Genomic DNA, 17079 nt, shown 5'->3' with positions numbered 1-17079 from the left:
CACAGTGATATCCCTCTGAGTACAGATAATGTAGTAGCTGTCACCTGCAGTCCTATGTAACACCACAGATAACACAGTGATATCTCTGAGTACAGATAATGTAGTAGATGTCACCTGCAGTCCTATGTAACACCACAGATAACACAGTGATATCTCTGAGTACAGATAATGTAGTAGATGTCACCTGCAGTCCTATGTAACATCACAGATAACACAGTGATATCCCTCTGAGCACAGATAATGTAGTAGCTGTCACCTGCAGTCCTATGTAACAGCACAGATAACACAGTGATATCTCTGAGTACAAATAATGCAGTAGATGTCACCTGCAGTCCTATGTAACACCACAGATAACACAGCGATATCTCTGAGTACAGATAATGTAGTAGTCACCTGCAGTCCTATGTAACACCACAGATAACAGTGATATCTCTGAGTACAGATAATGTAGTAGTCACCTGCAGTCCTATGTAACAGCACAGATAACACAGTGATATCTCTGAGTACAGATAATGTAGTGGTCACCTGCAGTCCTATGTAACGCCACAGACAACACAAAGATATCTCTGAGTACAGATAATGTAGATATAGACCCCCTGTGTAGCCCCCCCATAGTATAGACCCCCTGTGTAGCCCCCCCACAGTATAGACCCCCTGTGTAGCCCCTCACAGTATAGACCCCCTGTGTAGCCCCCCACAGTATAGACCCCTGTGTAGCCCCCCACAGTATAGACCCCCTGTGTAGCCCCCCACAGTATAGACCCCCTGTGTAGCCCCCCACAGTATAGACCCCCTGTGTAGATCCCCCACAGTACAGACCCCCTGTGTAACCCTCTCATAGTATAGACCCCCTGTGTAGCCCCCCTCCCATAGTATAGACCCCTTGTGCAGCCCCCCCCAGTATAGACCCCTTGTGCAGCCCCCCCAGTATAGATCCCTTGTGCAGCCCCCCCAGTATAGACCTCTTGTGAAGCCCCCCCAGTATAGACCCCTTGTGCAGCCCCCCCAGTATAGACCCCTTGTGCAGCCCCCCCCAGTATAGACCCCTTGTGCAGCCCCCCAGTATAAACCCCTTGTGCAGCCCCCCACATCGCAACATTTATGTAAAAAATGAAAAAATAAATATATAAACTCACCTCACCTGGATCCTTGATCACCCTGCCAGCTTCTCTTCAGTTCAGTGAGCTTCCAGGTTGCCGGCCCTGGCCGGAAGCTCACTGATGCAGGATCGCGGCGCCCGGATTTCTCCTCTATACTGCACGGCGGCTGACATGTGACGTGATGACGTCACATGTCAGCTGCCGAGGAGGAGGAGAAGTCCCGGCGCCGCGATCCTGCATCAGTGAGCTTCCGGCCAGGGCCGGCAACCCGGAAGCTCACTGAACTTAAAGAGGTCCGGCGGCCGCGGCCATTTAACTGCACGGGGGGACCGGGCCGGGGGGCATATGCCCCCCGGCCCAGTCCGCCCCTCCCGGATTGGGGGAGCACAGGAGGAAGTGGCAAGGGGGGCCGTGCGGGCCCCCCTAGCGTAGGGGCCCGGTCGCCATGGCGACCCCTGCGACCCCTATAGCTACGCCACTGCTTACGGGCCATCCCAGGTAGAAGCCAAGCTCCGAACCTCGTACACCGCCGCCCTCTCCCAGCCGCACACCCGGCAGAATATTCTAGCTATAAGCCCAGCGAGCGGGCGTAACCTTTTATATAAAGCGCGTGTTACGTCATGGTGAACCCCGCATACATAACTCCATGTAAGGTTAGACTTGGGAGGGGCTACTCCTCGCGTCATGCAGGGGCGGGGCTTTCAGCGTAGTCAGTGGCCGCCCGGTGGCTCGTTTAAGATAGTGACCCTGAGCTCCTGATGGGATACGTGGCCGTAATACGGAAGCAAAAGTGCGTCCGTATTATGCTTGTGAGAACCCAGCCGTAGCTGCCCTGACCCAGGAGAAGGATGATCTGCTGTAGATCGGTAGTGTCGGCATGGCCACATCATGTGAATGATAAACCCGTTGTGATGTATTACAGTATCAGAGAGGAGCCATGTGACTTTTTTTTTTTTAAAGAACAGCTTTTTAGATACGGCTGCAGGACAAACCTTTTCCGGGCAGACGTTCTCTCTCCCGATCTCCCTACACATGGACGCTCAGCTTGACTGAGCGTTCTTTTGTTGTGAACGGAGACAGGAGCTGCCATAGAGCTCTGCAATGCATTGTGCTGATATCCCACATGTTGGCAAAAGCCTTGCATATTGTGTGGCAGTGCCCTGCCAGGTTGTGGGTAACCAGTAGCGCCATTTGTAAGGGTATGTGCACACTACAGAATTGGTGAGGAATTTATAGCGGAATTCACACTGCTGACTGGCAGAGGCCCTCATTCATGTAGTCTGTGACTGGCAGGGGCCCTCATTCATGTAGTCTGTGACTGACAGCAGCCCTCATTCAGGTAGTCTGTGACTGACAGCAGCCCTCATTCATGTAGTCTGTGACTGGCAGGGGCCCTCATTCATGTAGTCTGTGACTGACAGCAGCCCTCATTCATGTAGTCTGTGACTGGCAGGGGCCCTCACTCAGGTAGTCTGTGACTGGCAGGGGCCCTCATTCAGGTAGTCTGTGACTGGCAGGGGCCCTCATTCAGGTAGTCTGTGACTGGCAGGGGCCCTCATTCAGGTAGTCTGTGACTGACAGCGGCCCTCATTCAGGTAGTGTGTGACTGGCAGGGGCCCTCATTCAGGTAGTCTGTGACTGGCAGGGGCCCTCATTCAGGTAGTCTGTGACTAGCAGGGGCCCTCATTCAGGTAGTCTGTGACTGGCAGGTGCCCTCATTCAGGTAGTCTGTGACTGGCAGGGGCCCTCATTCAGGTAGTCTGTGACTGGCAGGGGCCCTCATTCAGGTAGTCTGTGACTGACAGCAGCCCTCATTCAGGTAGTCTGTGACTGGCAGGGGCCCTCATTCAGATAGTCTGTGACTGGCAGGGGCCCTCATTCAGGTAGTCTGTGACTGGCAGGGGCCCTCATTCAGGTAGTCTGTGACTGGCAGGGGCCCTCATTCAGATAGTCTGTGACTGGCAGGGGCCCTCATTCATGTAGTCTGTGACTGGCAGCATCCCTCATTCAGGTAGTCTGTGACTGGCAGGGGCAGCTTTCCTTCAGATAATCTGTGACTAGCAGCGGCGGTGGCTCTCATTCATGTAGTCTGTGACTGGCAGGGGCAGCTTTCCTTCAGATAATCTGTGACTAGCAGCGGCGGTGGCAGATGCTCTCAGTGCTATTAGCTTTTAATGACCCTAAATTTAGTTATGTAGCGCGTTGGTGCACGGACTGGCAATCTGGGCCTTTTTGCCTCCTCTTTCCTTCCCTCCCTCTTGGCCCAGTTAGGCCCTGGTTTGTTCCCCACTCTTTGACCTCAAGCTTTGGTCACTCCTCTGTCTTATGTGCTCCCTATCCACGACTCTTGTGGAGGTTGAGGTTTTATGACCCCTTTGTCGTCACATCACTAACCCAGTCTTTGATCATTTTTTTTCGTCTTTTTTTATGTGACTTAGGGCCCTTTTACAGGGGGCAATTATAGTGCGGAAAATCGTTATATCGTTTGTATTTAAACAATAATCGTCCTGTGTAATTGCAGGCAACTATCGAAAAATCGTTTGAGTGTCGTTGATCGTTAATTTAGATCTTACCCTTAAATTATAGTTAATCGTTCGCTGTAATTCCACATTCGTCCACTAATCATTCAGCGTAATTCCAAACCGTTCCTTCATTTGCTGGGATGAGATGGAGTAAACGATCGTTGTAGTGATTGTAGTAACGACTATTCTGTGTAATATGGTGAACGATTTTAGGTTAATGATAAACAATCTTGTTTGCAATTGTTTCTTGTTAGTCGGTTATCGTTAAAAATCGCTTTGTCTAATAGGACCCTAAGCTGCATTGTTCACTTCTTACTGACAATAACAATGACAAAGCGTGCTCTTATTTTATAGGACTTGTTCATAGAATTACAATTCTCGGGCAAACTTTTGGCCTTGCAGACATCTTTACAGCCACAACTTTTGCACCGATTGGTTCCTGTGCTCCGGCTGAATGCAGACCCAGAGAAAGGCTGTGTTTCCACATATGTGTGCAAGGGGTTCGTGACGCCCCTTACAGCTGCCACTCAACGCAACATAATATATGAATAAAATAAAGTTAAACAAATTAAAAAATCATTACTCTCCAGAGTAAACCTTAATTATTTTTCTTCATTGCAGAAAAAGAAAACAAAGGACACAAAGTTATAATTTGAATAAATCATTTATTTAGATTTTTTTTTAATATGGTTCCATTATAGTTACTCTGAGCCTGTCTTTATTTTATTATTAGAAATATATTTTATTTATTTTACATCACTAGCCCTATTTCTATTATTATTGATAGTTACATTTTTGTTTTATTACATTATTATAATAACATTACCATTAGTAATAATATTGTATTCTTGGTATAATACTATAGTATTATGATTAATTATTACTGATTCCTACGAAAAGGTGATTGGTCCTAGGACGTTGGATCAAAGCTGCAGCTGAAGAGGATGCGCCGGTGTGTCATGTGACTTCTGAAGGGAATGCGCAGGTGTGTCATGTGACTTCTTCAAGAAGATACTATAACAAAAATCCCAGTGCACCCCTTGGTATCCACCGCACATGTACAGGCAGGGCTGTGGCTAGGACAGCATTGCTATAAAACAACTTGTAAAACATAGGCGTAGCTGTACCCCCTCATCTGAATATTGCTTTATTATGAAACCTGTGCCCATAGAAATGTCAGCTCTGCCCAAATTATTTGTAGTACAGTATATACAACAGTATATATCTGCATAATACAGTTCTGCACTTACTAATAGATTTATACAAGGGCCAAATAATCTGTACACATCATGACTACATATACTGCAATGCACAGACCAATAGAACCTACTGTATATTCCCACCATATAGTGCCAATGCATTATAAAGAAGTATAGGTGATTACAGTTACATCCAGCGGATTACAGGAGATGTTCTCTTTGGGGGAGATTTATGAAAGGGTGTAGATATACACCTGGTGTAAACTGCTCACAGCAACCAATCACAGCTCCTCTTATATTCTACCAGAGCTGAAAGCTGAGCTGTGATTGGTTGCTGTGGGCAGTTTACACCAGGTGTATATCTACACCAAGTCTCCCCCTTTCTGTTTTCTTCTCACTGTTAGGGTACTATTACAAGGGGCGACTACGGCCCGATCATTTTAGTAAACGATCTGCTTAATTGGCACTCATTTACTGGACCTATTAGATGGCCCAATAGTCTGGCAGCAAGGGCTGTATGGACATCATTAGTGATGTCCATGCAGCCCTTGTACCCAAACACCGGATACCTTACCTCTCCCTGCTCCCGGTCTTCCCTCCTGTGCTTCGCAGCTTCCTGATCCTGGCAGCTGCAGTGCCGGGTCGGCGCCCGACGGTTTTAGGTCCAAACCTAAACCAACAATCATCGGCTGATTGTTGTATCTATTACATGGAGCAATAATCGGCCTGATTTGGCTGATTATCGCTCCGTGTAATAGGGCCCTTACTCACGTGGTAAAGATGACTTTTCTAGGCCGGCATCAAACTTCTGCAGCCACAGGGAATGAAAGGCCGAGCGTTTTGTTTCAGAGAAGGTTGCCGAAACCAATCAGTTTGACAGGTCCACTCAACACTACTCTTTAGTATCCTTAGAGTACTGAAAACATGTCTTCCAACTCCAAGAACTCAAAGACCAGTCAGTGATTGTTTTCTTTTAATATTTATTTTTTCTTGTCTTTTTTTTTTTTTTTAATCAAAAAGCAGAGCATAAACAAGACAACAAAAAGCCTCAACCTTCCTCTATTTCCTTACACTTATTCTGATAAAGTGGCTTATCATGCAGAGGAAAGGTGACAATTACACAAATAATACTATGAGGCTCAGCTATATGTACCCATAGGCTACAAACACAACCATCATATGGAAGCACTGCGGGGTGCACGGTCATTACTTTGAATGTAAAGAGAAGCTAAACAGGAGGCTACAGGTCTCCAAGCTGCTGCTGCTATGTTCCCATGGTGCATGGGATGCTGAGGATGAAGGTAATTTTCATTCCTTCATCTTCACTATCGTTTACAGCAAATCTTCAGTTTATTGAATATTTAGATTGGTGCATTGGGGTGGGATTTTATGATTAAACTGAATCCCCTCTTCTCAGCCCAAAAATCAATTCATGTGGATTATCTGGGATTAGAGAAACATGGCTGGTTTCTACCAAAAACTGCCTGACCTATCCTCTGGTGGGTTATTATTACAACTGCAACACCATGGAACTTAGTTGCAGTACCACACTCAAGCTGAGGGCAAGAGTGGCGCTGTTTCTGCAAGAATGCAGTAGTGTTTATCGAATCGTGGATAACCCCTCCATACATTGTATAAAAATTCTATGTACAGTAAGTCGCTTTTAATTGCCACATAGTGCAAGCTATTTCCCACCGGGCAGCTCCTTCAGCCCAGTAATTGACGCTCTGACAAGTCGCATGTTGGTGACGTCATTATGAAAGCTCTCCATCCTCACTGCACGCCCTTCTCCGCCCCACGTGACAGGCCTGTGAGCGTGTGCTGCGGAGCGCAGCCTGGCCGTGAGTGTGTGAGCGGCTCCGGGATGAGGAGGAGGAGAAGCGCAGAGCCGGCCTCACCATGATCCGCAGACCACGGCTGAGCTTGAAGCCGAACGTCAGGCCCAGCGGCCGGGCATCTGGGCAGGGGGCAGCAAGCAATGCCCGGGATGGAGGAGTCGTCCCCCCAGCGGAGCCTGTACCTGATCCCGGAAGGGATGATAAGACAGCGGGCCCCGCAGAGAGCAGTACGGCGCCTGGCACGGGGGACCCGGTAGAAGCGCAGCCACAGGGGGCGAACAAGGCAGAGCCGTGAGTGTCCTCAGTGGCGATCCGTAGTCACGTGTGCGGGGTCTGGCGGGGTCATAGGTCACTACGGCTTCTAGCTGTCAGACACCTCTCCTCCTGGGCAGCCAATAGCAGCCCTTCTTCTTACCACAAGTTATATAGCACACTGTGGCATCTCCTGCAGTAATCCCCATCTGATGTAAACCACAGCTGGGCTCCCTGGGCATGCTGGGGGTTGTAGTTCTGTAACAGCTGAAGGTGGACAGCTTGGGGATTGCTGACCTAGTGCTGCACAGTATGAACACAGGGTAATATCCAGAGTACAGCCATGTATCCCTCAGGAAGGTATGGCGGTGTGTACTGCTTGTGGTCTAACCAGCAGATTGTCCCTGCTACATGAGAGCATTGAGCGTCACGTCTGACTAGTAGCCATAAGGCGCTTACTGGCTGTAGGTAGATCTCTGTGTAGCCTAAGTCCCTAGTCACACATCCTATATATATATATATATATATATATATATATATATAGTAAGAAGGTGAGCAGCACAGCAATGTAGATATGGGTGCCAGCGGTCTGGGTCCTGACTTCAGACCGTTCAAACATATAATTAGAAAATCCGCAGCACACCGAGGTCGTGAGGATTCGTGATTTATTGATTCATAAGTGCAGCAATCCAACAGACGCAACGTTTCGGTGATCACATATCACCATTTTCAAGCGTGTCTTGTGAAACATTCAAAAGCTTTTTAAAGCAGTACAAACAGTGTGATTGGTTAACAATGATTGGTAAAAAATAAATTACACGTGTGCAGAAATTCATTAGAAAGTGTCCATATACTGCCCTCTTTAGGGCGTGTAACTTCATATTGGTGGTCTTAGGTCACGAGGGCCGATTCTTGTTACGCCCACTGTGATGCGTGCATAATTAGTGGAAGTCCGTGATAGAGTCCGTGCATCACACATAGGTGAATAATAAAAACAGTGACCACTTGAAGAAAAGGGTGATGAGTCACCACAAATAATCGTTATGAACAGAAATAATATACTTTTGGATCCGGGCTCACCACCTTCTCCATTGCCTGTAGACGTCATGTCAGATCAACCATCGCGTCCTGCATTGTCATGACGACCGGAGCGTACTGCAGCCAGGAGCTCCACATGTGCAGCTTACTGTGACTATCTTTAAACACGGCCCGGGGACACCGCGGTCCAATTAAGGATCGCTGTACACCCACGTCTCCAGGAATCCGGTCACTTACCCGGTTAAGGGGAGGATCTCTTCATCCCAGAGACAAGGCCAGTGTTGCGGACCCCTCCGGGTCCATATTGGGAAAACGCATCAATGCCGCCTTGTGTGGATAGCTCCAAAACGTGACCTATTTTGCTCCACAGGTTCGCGAAAATAAAGGTGAACGTCCATGTCATCAGGTTCCAGAAGGTGTAGGTGAGTCCTGTCCTCCAGTAAAAGATTCAATTCTAAAGAAACAACAGAAGAAGGTAAGTATTAAATAAATTGATACAATGTTTCACTTAAGCTTACTCCGCATCAAAAAGTGAAGAAATAGGGCAAGTGGATTAGTCACTCATTTTAACATTTCATTTTTGATTTTATATTCAACATTCAAGCCTTGTGGGGTCAAGGCTTTTAATTTGTAGATCCATTCAAGTTCTCTCTTTTTCAAGAGCATGTGTCTATTGCCTCCATATTTCAGAGGTGGTACTTTGTCAATCACCATAACCTTTAGATCACTTTCTTTATGGTTCATGTCTACACAGTGTTTAGAGACTGGTAAATCTAGTCTCTTTTTTCTCACAGAGTATCGATGTTGCCCAAAACGTGTCCTTAAATCATGTGTGGTCTCCCCTACATAAATCTTTTTACAGGGACACCAGATGACATAAATTATCCAGTCAGTTGTACATGTGAGAAAATGTCTAATTTTATAATTACACTGAGTCTCAGGATGTATAAAGTGAGTCCCCTTGACTAGTTGTCTACATGTAACACAGCCAACACAGGGAAAGCACCCCACCTTGGGGGTAGTGAGGAATGTTTGTAAAGTATCCTTTTTCTTTGAGACATCTGATTTAACTAATCTATCACGTATGTTTTGATTGCGTCTGTATGAAAGTAAAGGTGGAATTTGAAATTCATTAATGTTTGGATATGAATCCCTTAAAATACGCCAGTGTTTTTGTATAATGCGGCCAACATGAGGGGAGCAATCGGTATATGTTGAGATAAATGGCAAACGTTTACTCAAATGTGTCGATGTTGTCTTAGGTTGTAATAGTACGTCCCTAGGGGTATCTATCACTTTTTTTCTGCAGTCTTGCAGCAGATTAGCAGGATATCCCCTATTAAGAAAGTCAGATGTCATCTTCTGGAGTGCGGGTACAAGTTTATCATTATCGTCAATGATGCGTCGTGCTCTCAACATTTGACTGTGTGGCAAGGATCTTACCATTCTTCTGGGGTGACAACTAGAAAAATGTAGAGTAGTGTTAGAATCAGTGGGTTTTTTGTAAATATCAGTACTTAATTTGTTCCCTGTTCGTGTTATCATGACATCCAAATATTGCATTTCAGTCTCAGAGTAGTTGACAGTAAATCTGATTGTTGTGTCAATAGTATTTAAATATGTGACAAATGTCAGCAGTTCATCGACCCCTCCCCCCCACAGCAGGAACACGTCATCGATGTAACGTCTCCACATCAGAACATTCTGAAAGTGGGGCGCCACATAGATGCTGTGCTCCTCCAAGTGAGCCATGACAATATTAGCGTAGGTCGGCGCGACATTTGCGCCCATCGCCACGCCTCTGGTCTGTAAATAAATCTTATCATTAAAGGAAAAATAATTGTTAGACAAAACTAAAGTTAGTAGTTGCATGATGAAGTCACATTCCTTGTTGTTGAGTGTAAGTTGGTGTAAGGATGAGGCAATGGCTGTTAGACCCATATCTTGTTCAATGGACGTGTATAGGCTTACAATGTCAAGTGTAACCAAAAGAGTTTTTTCAGGCAATTCAATTCCCTTTATCCTATTCAAAAAGTCTGTGGTGTCCTGCAGGTAAGACTTTGCACCTACAGCCAAGGGTCTCAGCACTTTGTCTAGAAAAATAGAGATATTACTCAGAATGGAATTTCTTCCTGAGACAATAGGTCTCCCCGGTGGATTGTTTAAATTTTTATGGATCTTGGGTAGAAAATACAGTAATGGCATTCTAGGATGCTCAACTGTGAGAAAATCTGCCACCTTTTCATCAATGATATTGAGACCAAGTGCTTCCTGCAAGACACCATCAATCTTTTTCTTAATGACAAATTTAGGATCGCAAGACAATTCTCTGTAAACCTCATTGTCCCCTAGTTGTCGATATGCTTCCTCTAGATATTTCTTACGATCCATGACCACGATCCCCCCACCCTTGTCGGCAGGTTTGATAATGAGATTTTTTTGAACATGTATTTCAACCTAATCTTACCTGTGACGACATTGCATGTATGAATTCTCTGATCCATGACCACGATCTCATTATCAAACCTGCCGACAAGGGTGGGGGGATCGTGGTCATGGATCGTAAGAAATATCTAGAGGAAGCATATCGACAACTAGGGGACAATGAGGTTTACAGAGAATTGTCTTGCGATCCTAAATTTGTCATTAAGAAAAAGATTGATGGTGTCTTGCAGGAAGCACTTGGTCTCAATATCATTGATGAAAAGGTGGCAGATTTTCTCACAGTTGAGCATCCTAGAATGCCATTACTGTATTTTCTACCCAAGATCCATAAAAATTTAAACAATCCACCGGGGAGACCTATTGTCTCAGGAAGAAATTCCATTCTGAGTAATATCTCTATTTTTCTAGACAAAGTGCTGAGACCCTTGGCTGTAGGTGCAAAGTCTTACCTGCAGGACACCACAGACTTTTTGAATAGGATAAAGGGAATTGAATTGCCTGAAAAAACTCTTTTGGTTACACTTGACATTGTAAGCCTATACACGTCCATTGAACAAGATATGGGTCTAACAGCCATTGCCTCATCCTTACACCAACTTACACTCAACAACAAGGAATGTGACTTCATCATGCAACTACTAACTTTAGTTTTGTCTAACAATTATTTTTCCTTTAATGATAAGATTTATTTACAGACCAGAGGCGTGGCGATGGGCGCAAATGTCGCGCCGACCTACGCTAATATTGTCATGGCTCACTTGGAGGAGCACAGCATCTATGTGGCGCCCCACTTTCAGAATGTTCTGATGTGGAGACGTTACATCGATGACGTGTTCCTGCTGTGGGGGGGAGGGGTCGATGAACTGCTGACATTTGTCACATATTTAAATACTATTGACACAACAATCAGATTTACTGTCAACTACTCTGAGACTGAAATGCAATATTTGGATGTCATGATAACACGAACAGGGAACAAATTAAGTACTGATATTTACAAAAAACCCACTGATTCTAACACTACTCTACATTTTTCTAGTTGTCACCCCAGAAGAATGGTAAGATCCTTGCCACACAGTCAAATGTTGAGAGCACGACGCATCATTGACGATAATGATAAACTTGTACCCGCACTCCAGAAGATGACATCTGACTTTCTTAATAGGGGATATCCTGCTAATCTGCTGCAAGACTGCAGAAAAAAAGTGATAGATACCCCTAGGGACGTACTATTACAACCTAAGACAACATCGACACATTTGAGTAAACGTTTGCCATTTATCTCAACATATACCGATTGCTCCCCTCATGTTGGCCGCATTATACAAAAACACTGGCGTATTTTAAGGGATTCATATCCAAACATTAATGAATTTCAAATTCCACCTTTACTTTCATACAGACGCAATCAAAACATACGTGATAGATTAGTTAAATCAGATGTCTCAAAGAAAAAGGATACTTTACAAACATTCCTCACTACCCCCAAGGTGGGGTGCTTTCCCTGTGTTGGCTGTGTTACATGTAGACAACTAGTCAAGGGGACTCACTTTATACATCCTGAGACTCAGTGTAATTATAAAATTAGACATTTTCTCACATGTACAACTGACTGGATAATTTATGTCATCTGGTGTCCCTGTAAAAAGATTTATGTAGGGGAGACCACACATGATTTAAGGACACGTTTTGGGCAACATCGATACTCTGTGAGAAAAAAGAGACTAGATTTACCAGTCTCTAAACACTGTGTAGACATGAACCATAAAGAAAGTGATCTAAAGGTTATGGTGATTGACAAAGTACCACCTCTGAAATATGGAGGCAATAGACACATGCTCTTGAAAAAGAGAGAACTTGAATGGATCTACAAATTAAAAGCCTTGACCCCACAAGGCTTGAATGTTGAATATAAAATCAAAAATGAAATGTTAAAATGAGTGACTAATCCACTTGCCCTATTTCTTCACTTTTTGATGCGGAGTAAGCTTAAGTGAAACATTGTATCAATTTATTTAATACTTACCTTCTTCTGTTGTTTCTTTAGAATTGAATCTTTTACTGGAGGACAGGACTCACCTACACCTTCTGGAACCTGATGACATGGACGTTCACCTTTATTTTCGCGAACCTGTGGAGCAAAATAGGTCACGTTTTGGAGCTATCCACACAAGGCGGCATTGATGCGTTTTCCCAATATGGACCCGGAGGGGTCCGCAACACTGGCCTTGTCTCTGGGATGAAGAGATCCTCCCCTTAACCGGGTAAGTGACCGGATTCCTGGAGACGTGGGTGTACAGCGATCCTTAATTGGACCGCGGTGTCCCCGGGCCGTGTTTAAAGATAGTCACAGTAAGCTGCACATGTGGAGCTCCTGGCTGCAGTACGCTCCGGTCGTCATGACAATGCAGGACGCGATGGTTGATCTGACATGACGTCTACAGGCAATGGAGAAGGTGGTGAGCCCGGATCCAAAAGTATATTATTTCTGTTCATAACGATTATTTGTGGTGACTCATCACCCTTTTCTTCAAGTGGTCACTGTTTTTATTATTCACCTATGTGTGATGCACGGACTCTATCACGGACTTCCACTAATTATGCACGCATCACAGTGGGCGTAACAAGAATCGGCCCTCGTGACCTAAGACCACCAATATGAAGTTACACGCCCTAAAGAGGGCAGTATATGGACACTTTCTAATGAATTTCTGCACACGTGTAATTTATTTTTTACCAATCATTGTTAACCAATCACACTGTTTGTACTGCTTTAAAAAGCTTTTGAATGTTTCACAAGACACGCTTGAAAATGGTGATATGTGATCACCGAAACGTTGCGTCTGTTGGATTGCTGCACTTATGAATCAATAAATCACGAATCCTCACGACCTCGGTGTGCTGCGGATTTTCTAATTATATATATATATATATATATATATATATATTTATATTACAGACCGGACCACAGAACTCTCTGCAGTGTTATACATTATGATGCCGGGAGCTCCGAAACTCTTAGATCTCTGCGCTGCTGTACTGACACAGCTGTGTCAGTACAGTAGCTCAAAGATTTAACTCCTTTAGAGTTCTCAGCATCATAATGTATGATACTGCAGGGAGTTCTGTGGTCCAGATTGTAGTATACAGTCCATGCACAGACCGTATAGTATAGATGTGTGACTAGGGCCTTAAAGTGGGCATATTGTCAGGGACACACAGCATCTGGTCATATATATATTCGGTTTTGTTGAAGATAGTTGCGTATGGTGAGCGTTGTCGTATTCTTGCTCAGTATAACTGGTGTGCTGAAAGAGACCATGTCACTGTGTACGCCATGTTCTGCGCCTGCTGCATGTGGAGGAATATGATGCATGGATAATCTATTGAAGTTTCTAGTAAAATGAGCTTAGAGGGATTCTCTGGGGATGAAATGTTACTGAAACCATAAACTATAGCATACTCAAGGGTTAGGGCAAGCGGATCCCCCTGTTCAGGTTTAACCCTTTTGCCCCCACCCCCCTTTGTGCCATAGTCAGGAAGCTTTTGAAAGAAGTGTTGATAATAGATACAGTAATTCTTTGATCATGGGAACCCTGAGACCCCCAAACCATCCCATATATATTATAGTTACAGACTAGCGACCTGCACCGGCTGCCATAAACTGGTTGGTCATTAAGGGGTTAATTTGTCCGCTCCCAACATGGCGGCTTACATAAATATGAATTTTTGAGCATCTTTTAGAGCTGTATATTGAGTCAGATGCTGTGAGGGTTTTGTGCCGTCATGCTGGTCTTTTAAACGTGACACATACATTACTTAATGAGTCATGCAGGACCTTTGGTTGTTCTGGCAGGATCCTCTATATGTGGATACTGTATAGATTTGTAATCTGAGAAGTAAGAGTTTAGAAGTCTTTCATTTGGTTGCATCACTTCAGATTATTGCATGTGATGTATTTACATGGTTTTCCTTTATCTTTGTCACCATTCCTGAACCATGTGTCACATAGTGACAGCTAATTCTCTATATAGTAACGGGTAAACAAGTCAGCTCTGTGAACGGGACACATGGATTACTGTTGTGTTCATTGTGGTTTACTGCGTACTCTTGTATACACTGTAGTAGTACTGGACAGAAGCCTCTATTACACTCGGTACCACCATACTACTTTAAAGGGGTTATCCAATTTTAGAGGAAAAACATGGCTTGTTTTTTTTTCCAGAAACAGAGCTACTTGTGTCCTCAGTTTGTGTGTTGTATTGCATCTCAATTTGAATGAAGTGAGTGGAGCCATGTTGTAATACCACACACAACCTGACAACAGGTGTGGCGCTGTTATTGCAAGAAACTGCTATGTTATTCTAATTCTGAGGAACAAAATGCTTCACTTCTTTTATATATACATTGCGCATGCCGGCTGATCATTGCCTTTTAACATTGCCTATTACACCAGCCAAATACGGACAATAATCGATTAGTGTAATAGGACTTTTAGTGATATAGAAAGGAAAATAAATCTTCATTGTCTATGTAACTTTTTTTTTTTTAAAATAGTTTTGAAGCAACCGCAGCAGTCAGCAATGAACCGCAACCAAGCAAGACCACTCCTGCTCCAGTCCAAAGACGGAAGAGGATCTCTACTCTGCCTAACCTGGCAAAACCAAGAGTTTCAAATTCTGCCCCTGCCTCCGTTCCGCCCCTTAAGCCTTCACAAGCGGACATCCCTTCAGCGCAGCCCATCAGTGCTGCCCCGTGTAAGATTGAGGGGCCATTACCTGAGAAGAGCAAGGTGCTGAGTCCTCAGAAATCACAGGTGCCTCTTACTGTCCCTCAAGTACAACATGTAACTTTACCTGAAAAAAGGACTCCTATACCCCAAGTTCCCCAGTTTTCACCATATAAGAAGTCTGTCCTGAAACAAGACATTAGTCCTGTAAAACCTGTGGAGTGCAGCCTGAAGGAGGAGTTCAGTCCGCTGAAAGAAAGGCCTTCCCAGAAATCCCTCAGCAATGAACTCTTTGAAGTGGTTAAAAAAACCACTCCGAAAAAGCTTATCACCAGTAATCTGGAGAAGGAGCGACTAAAACGGCAGAAAAAACTGCGCGACTTGCTGAAAGAGGAGTTACACAAAGAACGGGTGAGAGCCCCTGAGGCCTTGTGAGCCTAAAGTGCACCTAGTGTCACCTATCTTCCTAAAACCTATGAAGCTGAATATACATGATGACAATAAGGGGTCATCTTCGATATCTCGCATCTGCTCAGTAGGAGCTCATTACTTATCAGTCCTACTAGTGGCCACTGTCAGCTTAGATATTAGTGGGACACAAAGGAGCAGTAGCCTCATGAAGGATGATGGGACAAATAGTACATCTTAGACTATGGCACTCATTTAGTGTTCTGTATACATTTATGTGCCCATAGACTTCATATGTTAAACATATGTCAGAGAATGTTCAATTTCGGGTCCTGTGGATTTTAATGTACAGAAGTGAAAATTCCTATAATAGACTAATGGTAGTGATCTAGCGACTACTAAATGTTCAGATAACATACCCAAACGTAAACCTCTTTCTGTCTGTTAAGCCCCTATTACACGGGCACATCTGGAGGAGCAAGCGAGCGCTGACCTGTCAGATTAGCACTTGCTGCTTGTTCCCCGCTCGCTGCCTGCGCTATCACACGTACCGACAGTGAGCAGGTAAGAGTGCATGTCGGCTGATTGTTGCCTTTTAACACTAGCTATTACACCAAGCAATTATCGTCTGTAAGGCTGATAATCACTTGCTGTAAAAGGGCCTTTAGTCACAGGGATTATACATTGGTATACCTAAATATGTGATGTAAATGAAGCCTTAAAGGGGTTTACCAACATACATTGCTATCTGTAGACTAGGGGATGTATGTCTGGTCAGTGAAGGTCTGACTGCGGGGAGCTCCTCGGTATTGATCCTTTTGTCTCCCACAGTTATATAGGGCCTATTCCTTTAATCGTATTGAAAAGCATTGTTGACTGTCGTTTATAATAGCAGCAAATCCTGTAAAACATATGCTTAGTATCCATTCATGCAGGCGTTCAGTTTTTTGTAATTCAGGATATCTTGTGTTCTGTACTATAGAGAGCTTGGAGGGCAAAACATCCTGTTATAAACTCAGTAGAAGAGCCAGAAAGATCCAAGATGACAATGAGAGACTTCATACACTACATTCCGATAAATAACCCAATGAGGTAGGTCTGTTACAGCTTGTAATTTCTACATTTTAAAGAGGTTATCTGGATACTAAAACATATCTATTTTGCTGGTGCAAAAAACCCATAGCCCACCTCCCTGCCTTGGTCCCTTGGAGCTCCTGCTGTGCTGTCATCCAGCCGCCACAGCTTCTGACTGCAGCGGCATCCCACATCTCATATCTGATTATACCTGTGAAATTGAGGAGTTCTACCTTTCTTGATACTAGACTAACCTCTTTGCCTTCATGTGTTTTTCAAGGTCTTCACTTGAAGAAACTAAAAGTAGTGAAAAGTCTTTTACTGTGGAGTCTCAGCCTACTGGGTGAGTGTTGGCAAACTTTTTATTCATCATTGCAGTGTGGTTTTCCTTGCAGTATTGGTTGGGTAGATGTCAGTGTGGAGGATCTGCACGGTAAATGTGGAGCAAATTCAATAATTTAATATCTCTAATAT

The 17079-nt window shown here is 44.4% G+C and overlaps 1 protein-coding gene across 3 annotated transcripts in view; it reads left to right on the top strand.

Moving 5' to 3' along the window:
* The first annotated feature begins 6600 nt into the window (after positions 1–6600).
* Positions 6601–17079, top strand: part of BDP1 (BDP1 general transcription factor IIIB subunit) — a 48315-nt gene continuing 37836 nt past the window's right edge. For all 3 annotated transcript variants that reach the window (XM_069962828.1, XM_069962830.1, XM_069962827.1), the window contains exons 1-4: positions 6601–6950; positions 14952–15534; positions 16514–16623; positions 16886–16948. In XM_069962828.1, the coding sequence (XP_069818929.1) occupies positions 6721–6950; positions 14952–15534; positions 16514–16623; positions 16886–16948 (986 nt within the window). In that variant the 5' untranslated portion in view covers positions 6601–6720. The remainder of the gene's footprint in view (positions 6951–14951; positions 15535–16513; positions 16624–16885; positions 16949–17079) is intronic.

Source organism: Dendropsophus ebraccatus, chromosome 3 (genome assembly GCF_027789765.1).
Source record: "Dendropsophus ebraccatus isolate aDenEbr1 chromosome 3, aDenEbr1.pat, whole genome shotgun sequence".
In the NCBI taxonomy this organism is placed as follows: domain Eukaryota; kingdom Metazoa; phylum Chordata; class Amphibia; order Anura; family Hylidae; genus Dendropsophus; species Dendropsophus ebraccatus.
This window is presented reverse-complemented; position numbering and strand designations above follow the sequence as displayed.